At 37.3% G+C, this 18,318-nt stretch overlaps 1 protein-coding gene across 2 annotated transcripts in view; it reads left to right on the top strand.

Annotated features, from left to right (window-relative positions):
• The first annotated feature begins 1,097 nt into the window (after positions 1-1,097).
• The window catches only part of ESCO1 (establishment of sister chromatid cohesion N-acetyltransferase 1), a 54,932-nt gene continuing 37,711 nt past the window's right edge, over positions 1,098-18,318 (top strand). For both annotated transcript variants that reach the window (XR_002138128.3, XM_019741208.3), the window contains exons 1-4: positions 1,098-1,657; positions 11,726-11,827; positions 14,601-14,703; positions 14,947-17,076. Coding sequence is in view for 1 of the 2 variants with exons in the window: in XM_019741208.3 (XP_019596767.3) it covers positions 15,532-17,076 (1,545 nt within the window). In the remaining variant the exon portion in view is untranslated. The remainder of the gene's footprint in view (positions 1,658-11,725; positions 11,828-14,600; positions 14,704-14,946; positions 17,077-18,318) is intronic.

Raw genomic sequence — 18,318 nt, 5'->3', positions numbered from 1 at the left:
ACAGTTTGTGTATTTGCAAATATCTCAGAATTTGAGTTCCTAAAGATAAAGAGATTTACACACAAAAAGAAATCCCACCAGTTGTCTGACAATCTAAAGGTAAAGGCAAATATAGGTCACTCTAGTAGATAACCAACTTTAACCAGGATGGCAGTCTACTCTTGAGGTTTTTCTCCCAATTTAAGCCATTTGGCATATGCCATTAAGATATATATATATATATATATATATATATATATATATATATATATATATATATATATATATCAAGGACCGGGGATGGGAGTGGGGGCAGTAGGCAGGCTTTTGCCAATTATCACAATGGTCATGTGGGCAATAGCCTCACCCATCAGAACCAACCTCTTGTTTTGGTTTTTAAACCATAGACTCCAGACTAAACTGACAGACAGCTCAATAAAGTTTTGTGGAAGATGTATTGTCAGAAAAACAAGCTTGACAAACTTAGAGCACAGTTTGGTTGTACTTGGTTTCAAAAGAAATCAGGAAGGGGAGATCCCACTTAGGATCACCTCTCTTCAGATTCTGAAAGGCAAGATTACTGACTTATCCATCCTCAGTTCTGCAAATAAGGAAAGAGCAGCATAGAAAGAGTTCAAAAGCAGTGTGGGAACCATGAATCCTAGTGATTGAACCCTGGATTCTATCTGTAGCGGCTTCGAAGACCCAAAGCTTTGTTTGAATATCCGCCATGACTAAACCTAGTGGAATATTCTACAATTTCTTGTAGACGCTTGTGCTCTTGTACAAGGAGTAAAGTGTGCAAGCAGAAGGTGAAGTCTTGCAGTTTTGGAGACGTTGGAGTGCAGTTCAGGGGAACGAGAGAGAATGGTCAATTGCTCCCCCTTTTCTTTACATTGGCCCATTTAGACTATTAAAGGTATTTGAATTAGAGAACAGTGCCTGCTACCTGCAGAGGAACCTGAAGCGATGGATTTCCAACACAAACCACCCCCACTAGGGGCGTGGGGGGCTTTATTCCAAGAGACGACCCCGGGAAGGGCAAGCGGGCTCCGCCAGGGGGCGCCGCCGCTTCCCTGCGAGGCGCCCACCCGCGGTGCGCGCACGCGAGGCCTCCCACCGCGCCTGCGCCTAGGATGGACGCAGGCTCGCTTTTCCCCGACGCCCTGCCAACCCCGCAGGGGTGAAAAACTGCGTGACACGCAGCGAGCGTGGCGGCCATCTTCGTCTTCAAGGCACGTCAGCTGAGCCTGTTGGGGGCCGAAGAAGAGCGTTGCGCAAGCGCGCCCAAGACGGTCACAGGTAACTCCCATCTGACGGGCGAGGCGTCGCTGTCGTCGCCGGAAGTTTGGCGTTTCTGCGCCGCGGGGGAGGCGGCGGTCGCGGCAGAAGCTGCGGAGTGTCCTCCGATACCCGGATGTGAGGCGGTCTGCCGGCTCTCGTTAGACCCTTGGCTAAGAGTGAGGAAGGTACCGGAGCGTCCCGACCGTTCCCTCCCGCCGCTGTCGCACCTCCTGCGTCCTCACGTCTCTTTTGCCAGCCCTTCTGGAGAGCCAGAAGATTCTCCCCCTTCCTGTCCCACCCTTGTGTTGCCTCGCACGCCTTTTCTTAATCCAATACTTCAGGCTCCTGGCGCCCCTGGGAGGGAGTGGGCGGCTCTGAGACGCCGTCGCTTGAGGTAAGCAAACAACCTGCGGGTCTTGGCTGCCCAGTCGCCGCATCACCTGCCGCTGCTTGCTGGGCGGTCAACGGTAATAAGGGGCCGTGACCCAGGACCGGGTCAGGCTGGGGTCCCTAGGCGGCTGCGCGGGCACCAGAATCCGAGGTGGTGTGCAGCCTTGCGACTATTGGGGTGGGGGGGTGGGGTGTCGGCGCTGGTCCGCAGGTAGTCCCGGGCCTTGTTCTCACCTCCGCCGGCTTTCTTTCTCGGCGTTTCCTCCAAGCCGTCGCGGAGCTACGGTTCCTACGGCAGGCTGCCCTGCCCTCGCCGCCATCCGCCGACCCGGCCTGAACCCTGAGGCCTCTGCAGTCTGCGGGGAGGGATGTGGGGGATCTTGGTTTCTCGGTCTGTAGTCTGAGAGGGGAGTGGTGGCCCGGGTCCAAGGTCATAGAGTAATTCGGGTTGGACATGCGAGCCTGGGCACAGGTGGAACTGCTTTGGAGTAGAAATAGATGCAGTGAGGTCCGTAGTGAAGTTTACAGAGATCGATGCGAGCAGAAGGGAATTGGGTCCTCGATTTTTTTCACTATTCGTAAGATGATTTGACAAGGAGGGCTTGTTTTACTCTGGCGGAATGGGCTAGCAAGTCCGAAAATTGTAGAACTCTCCCACCTTAGACCCCCAGCCTTCTTCTTCCCCCCCTTCGCCCCCCCCCCCCCCCGCCTCCATCTCTGAACTTTGAGTTTAGAAAACCCAGCACTTACCAGAGTATTTTTCAGGAAGGGGGGCGCAGCGGGAGAGAAGGGGGAGAAGGAAGGAGTTAAGTCTTTGAGATTTGAGAAGTACTTGCTTTTTGGAGTCTTTAGATAGCTGAACAGGGACTCTTAAGCAAGAAGTGCAGCACACAGCATTTAAGTAATCTCAAATGACATATTTTAATAAGTAATTGGCTTTTTCAGAAACCGATAAAAGAATGCTATTTAATGGAATAGGATATGGGTGGGTTTTTTCCCCCCACTTGAACATTAATGTTTAAAAAATGGTTAAAACACGATTTTAGTTTGAAACATTCTGGTTGCAGTGAACTTCGCTGTATTTACACACCCTTTCTTCTATTAGGTGCTTAGCTTTTGCTTTATACAGGGCACCGACACCAATGGAACTTTTTTAATTTGAAAAACTTGAAAATTATCATCATAGAATTAGATATGAGAATAGGATGTAAAGTGCTTAAAAAGTGTTTCATTTGGAAGCTGCAAATTCAGGCCTCAGAGCATGTGAGCAAATAAGAAAACTATCCGAGACACTTCCTCCTTTTTTTAGGCAGTATGCAGTATATGCCCCTTAGGTCAGAAATATGACTTTGGAAGTACCCTTCTTAAGACAAAATTTGCCCTGGCTTATGAGCTTCTGCCCATTTCAGTCATTTCTGGCTGAGGGAAATACGGTGTCATTTCTCATTGATCAGTATTACAATTCTGTAGTGAACAGTAATTTTTTAAACATCAGCCCCATACAAGGTTTTGTGCTAGGCATTTAAATCGATAAATTATGCTTCCAGAAGAACAGAAAAAGGACCCTAATTAATGAATGCCTTTAACCCCCTTTGCTGGGTTTCCCTTTAGAGCGTGGTGATTCATTACAGCACAAAGCTGATTGTATTTGTTCTAATAATGAAGGTGACTAGCATTGCATAATTGAAAATAATGGATTTTTTTAAATAATTTTTTTCATGACTTTTATTAGATTTATGTTCTACAGAATTCTTTGAATAATCTCTCCTGAAGGTGATCGGTTTAGATGGTGGTTAGAAACCAACTCCAGTAAAATTGTTGCCATAGATAATTCACTTAAGGACTGTGTTGACCCTTTGAAGCCCAGACTGTTTTCAGTGCATCCTTTCTTTTCTTGGCACAGTGAAAGTTCTTTGGCTCTATTTCTGCATAAGTTCTGTATTATAGTTATATTACTGTAGGTACTTTTGGCAGATACGTCATTCTGTTAACCCAGTCATCCTGTCTTATTTTTTGAGGGGGTTATACCTTATGTGTAATTGGATTACAGTACATCTGAAGAAAGCAAGATTTGTGTTCTTTACTCTCTTCAGCTTACTTGAAACGTTTATAGCCTCATATGTGAGATTTACAGAGATTAAAAACTCAGGATGTAAATAAAAATGGGGTATTAAATATTAATTTAATGTAGTGGTTCTCAAACTTTTTGGTCAGGATGCCTTTACACTCTGAAAAATTATGTAGGGCTCCAAAACAGCTTTTGTTTATATGGGTTATATGTACTGCTGGTTATTGTATTTGAAATTAGTTTACATATATGTATTAATTTGTTAAAGGCTAATTAATAAGCTAATTACAGGTTAATGTAAATATTAACATTTTTTTATGAAAAACAACTGTTTTCCAAAGCAAAACAATTTAGTCAAAGAATGGCAAATGTTTTACATTTTTATAGCTCGCTTTAATGTTTGGCCTAATAGAAGATACCTGAATTCTCCTATCAGCTTCTGCATTTAATCTGTGGTTATATGTTGTTCTGGTTGAAGTATAGGGAGAAAGTCCAACTTCACACGTATATTGGGAGGAGTACTTTAAATAACCTTGCAGATAAGTGTGATATTCTTTAATTCTACAGCAAAACTCAATAAGTGGTAATTTCTTAAAGGTTAGGTGTCACGTGGAATCTGAAAGCACATCTTCATACTTTTCTTAACAATATTGCACTAAAATTTAATGGTGTATTTTGCACTTTTAATTGATCTTTTACCCATGTATGGTTTTGATCTTAACGAACCCCCTGAAAGAGTCTCTGGTATCCTCAGGGTCCCTTACCACACTGAGAAAGCTACTGCTTTAATGTAAATAATTGAATAGTTTAGATTTAACGTAGTTATTGAAGTTGAAAGGGATAATGATAATACTGAAATGGAGTTGTCAAGTAGTTAAGTAAAAGTAGGAGTAACTAAGGTAAATATTTTCTTTGTTATGTTCTCTTTTCATCAAAAATGTTATATCAATAATCTTAACTATTATAGCTAATTATTATTATAGCTGATAGTTAATAAGTGCCTATGCTGTGCCAGGAGCTATTTTAAGGACTTTATATTAGGAAATGTTTCTATTGTGTCATCTTAGTGATGATTAAGAGAAAGCAAATATAATTTATTTTTTCCCCTACAAATAGTATAGTCTTCCTGACATATATGATTCTTTATAACACAGATGTAGTCCCATAGACTGAAGGCTTTTCCTCTAAGATCAGCAACAAGACAAGGATGTCTGTTCTTGCCACTTTTATTCAACATTGTACTGGAGATTCTAGCCAGGATAATAGGGCAAGAAAAAGAAATAAAGGCATCCAGACTAGAAAGCAGTAAAAAATTATTTCTGTTTGCAGATGACATGATCGTATGATGTGTGATCACAAAATATGGTAAATGTTTAAATTAAAAAAAATTTATTACAGTAAAAGACACATTGCTATTAATCCCTCTCAAAATACTCCCCCTCACTTCGAACACACTCATCCCATCATTCTTGCCATTTCTGAAGCAGTTCTGGAAGTCGTCTTTCGTGTCTTTAGTTCATTCTCTATTATGACAACGCTCCATGTTGTACATCGCTTCTGGTATCGCAGTTTCTGTCCAATAAAAACATTACAGTGTGTCCTCATCCACCTTACTCACCGTGTGACTTCTGACTCTTCCCCAAAGTCAGAATGACCTTGAAAGAAAACATTTTGAATCGATTCAGGACATCGAGGCAGCTACGACACTGCAACTAAAGACACTCAAAGAAGAGGACTTCCAGAACTGCTTCAGAAAGTGGCAAAAAGGATGGGATAAATGTGTTCAAAGCGGGGGTAGGGGGGGTGGGGGGTGTTTTGAGGTGGATTAATGGCAATATATCTTTTACTGTAATAATTTTTGTTTTTTTTAAGAAGGGTGCAGCTCACCATGGCCCATGCGGGGTTCGAACTGGCAACCTTGGTGTTATTACCACCATGCTCTAACCAACTGAGCTAACTGGTCACCCTGTAAATTTTTTTATTTAAACATTCGCTGTAGTTTTTGATCACACCTTGTTGTATAGAGTCCACACAAAAAAACCCATATTAGAACTAATAAATGAATTCAGTAAGGTTATATACTGTGTTTCCCCAAAAATAAGACCTAGCCGGACCACCACTTCTAATGCATCTTTGGAGCAAAAATTAATGTAAGACCCGGTTTTATCTAATATAATAAAATATAAAACTGGGTCTTACATTATTTTTTGCTCCATAAAGACGCCTTAGAGTTGATGGTCCGGCTAGGTCTTATTTTCGGGGAAACATGGTAAGATACAAGGTCAAGGTACAAAAATCAATTGTATTTCTGTATGCTAGTGACGAACCATCCAAAAAGGGAAGTAAGAGAATTTCTTTTATAATAGAATCAAAAACAGTGAAGTACAGCGGGTTCTTGATATCATTGTTTCATTCAACGTTGTTTCTTTATAATGTTGATGCGGTGCCATAGGAACTTAACTTGTTTATATCATTAGTTAGCCTATACCTATGGTAAAATTGGTTTCATTCTACATTGTTTCACTTAACTTTGTAGAACTTATTGATGACTTTAAGTGAGGACTTACTGTACTTAGGAATAAATTTAACAAAAAAAGTGCAAGGCTTGTACACTGAAAATCACAAAACATTGCTTAAAAAATTAAAGATGACCTAACTAAATGAAAAGATATCCATGTTCAAGGATTGGAAAACTAATTAAGATGGCAGTATTCCATGGATTGATCTACAGAATCAGTGCAATTCCTGTCAAAATCCTAGCTGGCTTTTTCGCAGAAATTGAAAAACTGATTCTAAAATTGATATGGAATAGCCAAAACAGTCTCGAAAAAGAATAACAGAGTTAAGGGACACACACTTCCTCACTAAAAAACTTACTACAAAAAGAGCCAAGAATATACAATAGGGAAAGGGCAGTCTCTTCAATAAATGGTGTTGTGAAAACGGGACCCCTGTCTTACACTGTACATAAAAAATTAACTCAAAATGGATTTAAAGATTTGAACATAAGACCTGAAGCCATAAAACTCCTAGAGGAAAATATAGGTGGTAAGCTCCTTGACATCAGTTTTGGCGGTGATTTTTTTGAATCTGACACCAAAAGCAAAAGCAACAAAAGCAAAAATAAACAACTGGGACTATGTCAAACTAAACAGCTTCTGCACAGCAAAGGAAACCATCAACAAGATGAAAAGATAACTTATTGAAGGGGAGGAAATATTTGTAAATAATGTATCTGATAAGTTAATATCCAAAATATATAAAGAACTGACAGGACTCAATAGCAATAAAAGCCAATCTGATTAAAAAATGGGCAGAAGATCTGAATAGATGTTTTCCCAAAGAAGACATACAGATGGCCAACAGGTATATGATAAAATGTTCAACATCATTAATCAGGGAAATGCAAATCAAAAACACAATGAGATATTACCTCACACCTGTTAGAATAGCTATTATTAAAAAGAGAAGCAATAACAAATGTTGGCGAGGAAGTGGAGAAAAGGGATCCCTTGTGCACTATTGGTGGGAATATAAATTGGTGCAGCCACTATGGAAAACTGGAGAGGTTTCTCAGAAAATTAAAAATAGAACTACTATATGATCTAGCAGTTCCACTTCTGTATATTTATTCAAAGAAAACGAAAAGCACGAACTTGAAACGATATGTGCACCACTTGTTCATTGCACTTCATTGCAGCAGCATTTATGGTAGCCAAGGTATGGAAACAACCTAAATGTCCATTGTGGGATTAATGGATAAAGAAGATGTGGTACGTATATACAATGGAACACTATTCAGCCATAAAAAGAATGAAGGCACAACCCAAATGTACCTGGAGGGGATTATGTTAAGTGAAACAAGTTAGAGAAAGACACATACTGTATCAGTTAAACTCCTGGACCCAATTTTTGAGTGTGTTTGTGTGTGTGTGTTGGGGGAGGGTCTTCCCACACAACACCAAGTAATTCTTGGACACCAGCATGGTGTCCTACAGTTTAACTCAATTCTGACACTACCTACCTGGAGATAGCATCAGAGCGCACAGGTTAAGGATTTAGTCTTAATTTCTGTTGCTACCCCCAGCCACACACACACATTTCGGACACCAGTCACAAGCCCCGGTTGTTACCTGGGTTTCTGACTGACCAGCTACAGACTGGGGGTTCTAATGACTCCCTCCGACTCAATGCTAATTGCAAAGCTCAGGTTGTTACCTGTACTTCTATAAGACTGTCTATAAATTAGAGGTTCCCACAGCCTCCTCTCTGGGTTCAATTTATTTGCTAGAGCAGCTCACACAACTCAGGGAACATTTTACTTACTAGGTCACTGGTTTATTATAAAACGATATAAAAAAACTCAGAAATAGCAAGATGGAGGAGATAGGAGTAGGTATGGGGTAAGATTCTGGGGCTTCCATGTTCTCTGAGTGTTCCTACATCTCTTAAGTGTTCACCAACCCATAAGTTTTCTGAACCCTGTCCTTTTGGGTTTTTATGGAGGCTTCATTACATCTGCATAATTGATTAATTGCCATTGGTGATTAATTCAACCTGTAGCCCATTTCCCCTCTCTGGAGATTGGAGTGGAACTGAAAGTTCCCACACTCTAATCACGTGGTTGGCTCTAGTGGCAACCAACCTCCCTGGTTAACTGCTTTCCAGAACTCACCTAATTAACACAACAAAAGTCAGCTTTATCACACTCAGCACTTAGGAAATTACAAGGCTTTGGAACCTGTGTGCCAGGATGAATACCAAATATGTATTTTTCTTACAAATCACAACATTGCACCATATGATCTCATTTATATGTAAAATCTAAAAAAACCTTCCATAAACTACCAAAAATACCCCACAAGCCCATAGATGCAGAGAACACTTTGGTTGCCAGAGGCTGGGGGTAGGGAGTGGGGCGAATAAAGGGAGTCAAAAGCTACAAACTTCCAGTTATAAAATAAGTCATGGTGATGTAATGTACAGCATGGTGACTATAGTTAATACTGTATTGCATATTTGAAAGTTGTTAAAAGGGTAGACCATAAAAGTTCTCATCACAAAAAAATTTTTTTTCATAACTATGTAAGATGATGGATGTTAACTAGACTTATTATGGTGATCATTTCACATTGAAAACATCAAATCATGTTGCACATTTGAAACTAGTATGTCAATTGTACCTCAAATTAAAAACAATTTATTATAAAGCTACAGTAATTAAGACTTTGTGGTACTGGCATAAGATTATGTGGATCAGTGGAACAGAATTGAGAGTCCAGATATAATCATTTATGTTTATGGGCAATTGACTTTCGACAAGAGTGCCAAGACAATTCAGTGCGTAAAGAATGGTCTTCTTAACGAATGATGCTAGGACAGTTGGTTATCGACATTTAAAAGAATGAAGATTTTACCCCTACGTCATACCATATACAAAATGAACTCAAGATGGATCAAAGATCTAAATGTAAGTTAAAACTATAAAAATCAGAGAAGAATACATAGATGTATAGTTTCATGGTCTTGGATTAGGTAATAGTTTCTCAGAATGACATCTAAATCACAAACAACCAAAAAAAATAGATTAATTGGACTTAATGAAAATTGAAATCATCTATGCATCAGGGGACTCGCACAAGAAAGTGAAAAGACAACTGACAGATTGGAGAAAATATTTTTAACTATATACCTGATGAGAGTCTAATATCCAGGTAAAGAACTGTTACAACTCAATAATAAAAAGAAAAATGACCCAATTTAAAAAATGAGGAAAGGATTTGAATAGACATTTCTCCAAAGAAATGCACATGAAAAGATACTCAACGTAATTAATCACTAGGAAAATGCAAATTAAAGCTACAGTGAAATACCACTTTACACCCAAAAGGACAACTAAAATGTAAAAAGATAACAGATGCTGGCAAGGAAGTGGAGAAATTGGACCGCTCATACATAGCTGGTGGGAATTTAAAGTGATGCAGCTGGTTTGGAAAACAGTCCCTCAAAAGTTAGAGTTACCATATGGCTCTGCAATTGTACTCCTAGATATATACCCAAGAGACAATTTTATGTTTACACAAAACTCATTCAGGATTCTTCATAGCAGCAGCATTCGTGATTGCTAAAAAGTAGAAACAATCCAAACATTCCATAAACTCATGAATAGGTAAACAAAATGTGATAGTATATTCATACAATAGAATAGTATTCAACCATAAAGGGCCAAGGCATTTCTGATTGGGGTATCAATATTGGGGGCAAAAACCAATAATCAAACTTTACATAAAATGCTACATTATTTGAAACTTGAAAACATTATGCTAAGTGGAAGAAGCCAGTCACAAACCACATGTTTTATGGTTCCATTTGTATGAAACATCCAGAATAGCCAAATCTGTAAAGACAGAAAGTAGATTTGTAGTTGCTGGGGGCTGGAGGGAGCAGGAAATGGGGAGTGACTGCAAATGAATGGGATTCTTTTTGGGGTGATGGAAGTAATTTGGAATTAGTGGCAGTTGTTGCACAATTTTGAATATGCTAACAACCACTATAAAGAGGTGAATTTTATGGTACAGGAATTATATCGCAATTATAAAGTGCTTTTGGAAAAAAAACACTTTAAAGTTAAAATGTATTGGGTGATATACAATGTAAATATTTTAATGGTTAAAATTTGAGTACATTTTACTATAAAGTAGTGGGAAATGGGTATACTCTTAAATTCATGGGTACTTTCTAACATGTATCTTTTATCTTTCTATAGTAAAATATAAATGTTACTGTGGGTTTTCTGAAGTGGTTATTTTATGTAAAGTTTGATTATTGGTTTTTGCCCCCAATATTGATTTCATTAAGATTGTATTAATAATCTAGCTATAGGTGTGTGTGGGGGGGGGAGGGTCTTGTCAATTTGTTAATAGGTTAGAGAATGTATTTTGGTCCTTGATTCATTAGAAAGGGGGGTTATTTTATGGTATGTGATGCTAGGTTGGTGATGATTTAGCATGTAGGGCAAACTAAAGTGAAGCTATCTTTAGCATACTTGATGAACAGGTGATTGACAATTACTGTAGATTTGTGTATCAATTTATCTCTTTTCTAGAGTAGGTGCCAACTGCCATATGTATTAAAACATTTAGAAATTTGGAGGAAAAGAAGTAATTCATCATTTTATAAATTAGGATTCTTTGTGCTAAAGTAATAACGGAAATTACATGAACTTTCTTTATTTTTTCAAGTTATTGTACCTCTGAGGCTTACTACACTATATTAGTCAGGTATTGCTGTGTGAGAAGCTGCTCTAGAACTCAATGGCTTAAAACAGTAATTATTTTTTGCTTACATATCTATAGAGCAGCTGTGGGTTAGGTGACTTTGGTTAGGCTTGGCCTGGCATCTGAGTGTGGGTGGACTTTACTTCTCACTGTGGTTGGGCTTGGCATCTCATTTAGGGTTTGGCTTAGTTGTACTCTGTGTTTATTATGGGGCCTAGGCTGAAGGGCCTAGGTGTCTACCTGGTGAAATCCTCCTTATGATGATGGCAGAGGTACAGGAGAGCAAGCCAAATTGCACAAAGACATTTTAAACCTTTGCATCATTTCTGCTAACATTCTATTGACCAAAGCAAGTCAGATGGCCAAGGATTTGGGGGCAGGGAAATATACTCTGCCCACCATGAGGCCAAAGTAAGGCATGTGGCCAAGCTTAGCATCGGTTGGGAAGGAAAATATACTCCTTCCATGGAGGTGGAGTTTAGGGTAGGATGTAATGATTATTTTTGAAGAAAACCCAAATCTATTATACCATGTAAACATGAGATGGCGCTCATATTGCAGTTGTGTGATGTTTTGCATGTAATTGTGAAAAGTCATAAGGCCATTGTTTACTTAGTCTTAGTGTAAGTTGTTTTAATATATGAGTTAATAGATAATACTGTTTTTGTTTCCTTATGTTTTTTTAGAGGGTTGTTTTACCTTAGCTATAGATTTTTTTTTTTTTAAGATTAATTCTGAAACACACGGGAAGTTATTAGAAGCATCATTCACTGGAAGCATCATCAGTCACCTTAAAGACAAAGTGACATGTGATTTTCATTTCAGTAAGGTAAGTGGCTTATACTTTTATAATTTAGTGCCTTCCAAGATCAGTCAGTGTGCTAAATATGCTAAATATACTTTATGTTTTCAGAGAGAAATTTAATTTATATTTTAATTTTTTGACAAGGTTATATGTCTACATAATAAGATATTTAAGAGGGTATGTAGTGAAAGTAAGCTTTCTTCACACTCCTGACACTTGGTCCCCTAGTTTTTTTATATTTATATTATTCTGTTTTTATTAAACTTGCCATCTGCCGTTTCTTTCCTGTGAATATATTATGGTGATTAGCTTTTGCTATTTTTTACTAGTATGTTTCCCCAGTTTGTTTGTTTGTTTGTTTATTTATTTTATTGGGGGAAGGGGAACAGGACTTTATTGGGGAACAGTGTGTACTTCCAGGACTTTTTTCCAAGTCAAGTTGTTGTCCTTTCAATCTTAGTTGTGGAGGGGGCAGCTCAGCTCCAGGTCTAGTTGCTGTTGCTAGTTGCAGGGGGCACAGCCCACCATCCCTTGTGGGACTCGAGGAGTTGAACTGGCAACCTTGTGGTTGAGAGCCCACTGGCCCATATGGGAGTCGAACCGGCAGCCTTCGGAGTTAGGAGCTTGGAGCTCTAACCGCCTGAGCCACCGGGCCGGCCCCTTTTAAATTATTTTTAATTATCTAATTTATTCGTATGAATTTCAGTAATAGCACATGCGTTATCTTTTTTGTTTGTTTGTTTTCTTCTGAACTTCTTTTCTCCTTTTCTCATTCATTTTAATACATTCATTTCATGGTACACTTTCTCTAGTATCTCGTAGAACATGTGTGGGAGATAAATTTTTTGAAACCCTACATGTCTGAAATTATCCTTATTCTAGACTCACACTAAATTGTTTGGGCATTGAATTCTACTTTGGACATAATTTTCTTTCTGCAGTTTGAAGGATTTTCCCATTATCTCTTCTGTTGCTGTTGAGAAGTCTGATGTAATTTTGATTCTTAATCTTCTGTATGTGGTTGAGATTTTCCTCTCTAGAAGCTTGAGGGTCTTCTTTGTTCTCATGATAATGCCTTTTAAAGTCTTTTTCGTCCATTGTGTTAGGTTCTCTTGGCCCTCTTAATCTGGAAACTCATGTCCTTTTCAGTTATAGGAAAATTTTTTGTGTTCTTGATTTATTTTCAGTGCTTTTTCTCTGTTTTCTAAAGCCCCAATTACTATGCGATTGGATAGTCACTCACTGTCCTTTGATTTTATCTTTGTCTCCTATTTGCCATCTCAGTCTTTTTGTTCTGCTTTATAGATCTTCTTATTTTTATCTTTTAACGTTTCCATTGACTTTTTCATTGCTTTTACATTATTTTTAATTTTAAAGACATCTTTTTTGTATTGTGAATGTTCTTGTGTATTTATTTCATGGATGAATTAGCTTATTTTTAGTTTTTGTCTTTGCATAGTTGTTTCTTCGGAGCTACTTGTTTCCTGTTTTTTTTTTTTTTTTTAAGGTTTTCTTCATGTATGTGGTGATGCTTGTGTATCTGCTCATGGTTATAATTGGGACACTAAAAACTGATAGTATGCTGTCTGTGTTAGAATAGGGGTTGGGCTGGTAGTCTCCTGACTGTTGGGCGTGAGAGAGAGACAGAGAGAGAGAGAGAGAGAGAGACAGAGAGAGAGAGAGAGAGAGAGAGAGAGAGAGAGAGAGAGAGAGAGAACGCGCTCATGCACGCATATGTGTGAGTGCACGTGTGTGCCTGTGCAAATATGTACTTAGTGACTATGGGCCTCATCAGTATTTTTTAGGTCTTTTCTCTAGGCTTGTCAGATTTATTAGAAAATAATTTTTCACTGTTCTTTGCAGTTGGTATAGACTTGGCTGCTTTCTTTTAGGAGTCTCTGAGTAGGCAAAGAGGCTTTGGGTGAAGGGAGTGGGTTTCAGCAACCAGTATGTGTAATCCTACTTATTTCCTCTGTCAGTATGATATGTCTTCCCTCAGCTGTGACTGTTGAGCCCCCAGATGAAAGATTTTTGGTTTTATTCCTTCCAGAGATTTATACCTCCAGTCTTCAGGGAGTAATGCAGGGCAATCTTCTGGGTGCTAGTAATTGGAAAGGCAGTCTGGGAGTCTTTCCGTTCGTTTGAGTCCCATTTTTATCCCCATGTCCTATGGAGCCTGGTATTGCCAATTCCTGAGTCCTAGGGGATTCTGTGGTTTAAGTAGAGCTGCTTCTCAGTTTTCTCTATTTCTCGGATTCAGGTTTTCTTCAGTCTGGATGTTAGTTATTATTTATCCTTCTTTGTAGCATCCATACTTTTTATTTTTATCATTTTTTCTTTTGTTCTTTGTCCTTCGGGTTTATAGTTTTGTCTAGTTTTAATCTGTTGCTTTTTATAGTAGGTTTTACATGAAAGTAGAGGTTAATGTGTGTGTTTAAATATGCCTTTTTAACTGTGTCAGTGTTTTTCTCTCTATATAGTTATTTATGTAGCTGTTTTTCCTCAAATAGGGTTTTACTTTACCAGTTTAAGCCATTGTATGCACGTGTGATGAATTATTTTTTGTATTTTAAAACTTTTTCTATAACATAGAATAGATGCATGCTGTTCTGTTGGGTGTATGTGCCATTGTTTTTTTACTTCAGGTTGGAAATACTGAAATTGTGCTATGCATAAAGTGAGCTCTGAAGACTAAGGATGGTAAAATTATGGAGTGTTATATTTGATGAGAGGTGAATGAATGATTACATTTTTGTTTGTACCTTTTAAATATTTTAAAATAATTTTTTTCTTTTAGGGTCTGTGTAATGTGTTAAGAGGATATTATAAGGAATGATTTTGTCAAGTTTTCATGAGTTATGGTGGCTGAAAGATCAGTTCTGTCATGTGGGAAAAGAACTGTAAGTAACCTCAAGTACAAACTGATTTTCAGCTATCTGTGCTTATATAAGACAAGTTATAGATTATTCATAAGAATGTTCTTGGGATACTTTATTGTGTTAGCTTTAAGTATACAGACTAAATAATTCGAAAGGAGACGTTAGATTTTTTTATATAAATCAAGATTATTTCTGTATAGTATTAGCATTGCCATATTTTTTGGATTGTACAAAATTTAATTTTTATTTTTTTAAATTTTTCAGAAATGGCAGCACAAAAGGAAATCTACATTAATAGAGTATTTTATTAAACGGAAGAGGTTAGATAAGAACTTAAATCATACAGACTCAGCAAATAAGAAAAGAAACGTGTTAGCTATAAGACATGTTTCAAATGAATCAAAGTTCAATATTTGTAGACTTCAGAAGAAAAAAGTTTTCAAAAACTTTGTCAAAACAGACAGGCAGTGATAAATAACTCCTCCAGTAATAGGGCCAGGCCTAAACCAATATTAATTGAAATATTAACAAAACAGATTGAACCTGAATTAAATTTTTTTCATGAAAAGTTATAAAAATATCAAATTAGAATTAAAATTTCCTCAAATTTCTGTTGCCTTGCTCAAAGTAAAGTATCTTTCAGCCTTCATGCCAGCTTTTCTCATATCCTAGGAATGACAGAAACCTTACTTGAAGCAAAATAGTATTTTTGTTAAAAATGTGTATCAGCATCAAAGTTGATTTTTAAGACCTGCTCCTCAGTAATAATACTGGACGTTCAGCATTTGCACCTGCCAGGATACGAAAATCCTTTCAGAAACTATTCAGAAAGGAGGACCTGACTCAGGAATGATGTCCATTCAGGAGAAATCAAAAGAAAATTCTTCCAGTGTTACTAAAAAAAATGATGATAAGAATTTAGAAGCACAAATTCAAGGTTCTCAAAAGAATCTAGTGAAAAAATCAGGTCCAAAGGAAGCTATAAAATCACTGGTTAAATCTTCCAGTGAAAGTAAAATAAATCAGCCTGAATTAGGAACATGCATGAGTACAAGGTCAGCAAAAGCATCATCCAGTGATGAAAAAGCTAGTAAGTCCATGAATAAAAATATGATGACTGTGAAGGGACATTCACAACAAGAATGTACAAAAAAGAAGAAATTATCCCAGAAAAAATCAGTGCATGAAACCCCTAAATCAAATGAACAGCTTAACCGGAGATCACAAAGACTACAACAGTTAACAGAGGTTTCAACAAGGTCTCTGCGTAGGAGAGAAATTCAGGGTCGAGTTCAAGCAGTTAAACAGAGTTTGCCACCAACAAGAAAAGAGTACTGTAGCAATACTCAAAGTAAATCTAATAAAGTTAAAACAAGTCAAAAACATGCAAAAAGAAAAGTATTGGAAGTGAAGTCTGACTCTAAAGAGGATGAAAATCCAGTAATTAATGAAGTAATAAACTCCCCAAAAGGAAAAAAACGCAAAGTCGAGCATCAGACAGCTTGTACTTATAGTTCTCAGTGCGTAAAAGGATCTGAAAACTGTCTTCAGAAGAATACTAGAAAAGAGGAAACAAAATCTGTGCCTGTGACTTCTGAGATAAAAAGATCAAAAATGGTTACTTCAGTGGTCTCTAAGAAGAATGAGATGAAGTCAGTTCATTCACAAGTGAATACTAGTACAAAATCCCAAAAAAGTCCACAGCCATCAGTGCCTGAACAAAGTGTAGATAATGAACAAGCAGGAAAGAGCAAACGAGGTAGTATTCTCCAGCTCTGTGAAGAAATTGCTGGTGAAATCGAGTCAGATACTGTAGAGGTAAGAAAGGAATCTTCACAAATGGAAAGTGTGAAGGAGGAGAAACCTACAGAAATAAAATTGGAAGAAGTTGCTATTGAACAACCAATACGTCATTCAAAGGAAACAAATCAGGATGTTCAGTGTAATCGTTTCTTCCCCAGCAGAAAAACAAAACCTGTGAAATGTATATTAAATGGAATAAACAGCTCAACTAAAAAGAACTCCAACTGGACTAAAATTAAACTCTCAAAATTTAACTCTGTGCAGCAAAATAAATTGAACTTTCAAGTTTCTCCTAAATTGGGCTTATTACGAACTAGTTTTTCACTACCAGCATTAGAAATGCCTCATCCAGTGACTCAGAGTACATATTTAGGGACAAAACCACATGATGATAAAAATACACTTTGCCAACAGGAAGAAATGAAAGAAATTAATTCTGAAGAAGTTAAAACTAATGATATTACAGTTGAAATTAATGAAAACACAAAAAGGGTTCCTGAAAATTGTCATTTGGATAATCAGATAAAACCACCTCCTGATCCACCATTGGAGAAACAGATAAAAGATTCTTTTGAATCCACACCAAATAAGGTAATCTATTTTGATTATGTACAGTAGAAGTATCTGAGTACTTTCTGATAAAAAATAAGTGTTTACAACATATTTTATCTTAGGAATCACAAAAGACTGAAGAGGCATTTGTTAAGGTATCCTGTCGGTTGTTAGCAAGAGTTTTATTAACGCAATCTTGTAGTGAGTGATAGAACTTAACTGACTTCTTTAAATGACTCACATTTACATGAACGCCTCTCAGTTTCCTCATTTTCACCCTTTGTTTTTATTTTATGTGACGCATAAACCTGCTGAATTCTAGCTTTTCTTTTTCATTTAATACACTGATATGTTTCATTTTTCTATTAATTGTAACCACAGAAACTGTGTTTCATAGTGACTAAGATGTAGAACTTAAAGTTGGGCTCAATTCTGACCAAGCTGTTAAAATTAATTTCATCTGGTACAAATCAACCTTTTTTTCACACTTGATAAAATTTTAAAATTAAGCATTTCAATTAGCGGGGATGCTTTTTGGTTTGCCACTTGAACAGATGTCACATAAATGTCTGAAAGATATAAATAATTCAGTCTTCAGTCTAAGAATAAAATCGTGGTGGCCAAGAATTTTTAAAATGGAAAAGTAAATTGAAAAACAGAATCTAATAGCTGGAAGAAACATTAATGAATTATCTGAGGAGGTATTTTTGAAACATAAAAGTAACTAAGCCCATTTCTTCCAAATTAAATCATTGGTAAAATACCAATATATAAAATTAATAAGCAGAAATTTTATATGCAAAGGACCACAGAGCTCTCTAACACAGATTTTAAAAACCACTCATTTGTTTTAGTTATTTTAGTTTATAACAAGGAAACTGAGAGCAACAGAGCAATGTGATTTAGGTCATATGTTTGCTGGCACAAATAGAATTAGAATCCAAGTGTCCTGATTCTCAGTCCAGCATTCTCTCTATAGTAACATACTCTGAGCATTAGAAGATGATTTGAGAAAAAAATTATGAGTAGAGATATAAGTCATGTTATCTTAAAGTTTTGGGAGTGTGTTGAAGTTCTCTTTAGAAGCATTTTGGTCTAGGAGCAAATTTGAGTAAGGAGTCTGGGCTTTATGCCAGAAGCCATGAAAATATAGATCATTTACTCTCATGGACTGAAAATCAGCGTGAACTTACAGGGAACAGACACCATATGGTACTTTTAGATTTTATTTTCTGTTCAAATTGGAATGAAAGCATTAATTAGAAGATAATTATTTAAATA

The sequence above is a fragment of the Rhinolophus sinicus genome, chromosome 4, assembly GCF_057876585.1.
Source record: "Rhinolophus sinicus isolate RSI-liver-muscle chromosome 4, RSI-T2T, whole genome shotgun sequence".
NCBI classification, from domain to species: Eukaryota; Metazoa; Chordata; class Mammalia; order Chiroptera; family Rhinolophidae; genus Rhinolophus; species Rhinolophus sinicus.
Note: the sequence above shows the minus strand (reverse complement) of the source record. Positions and strands in the feature narration are given on the sequence as shown.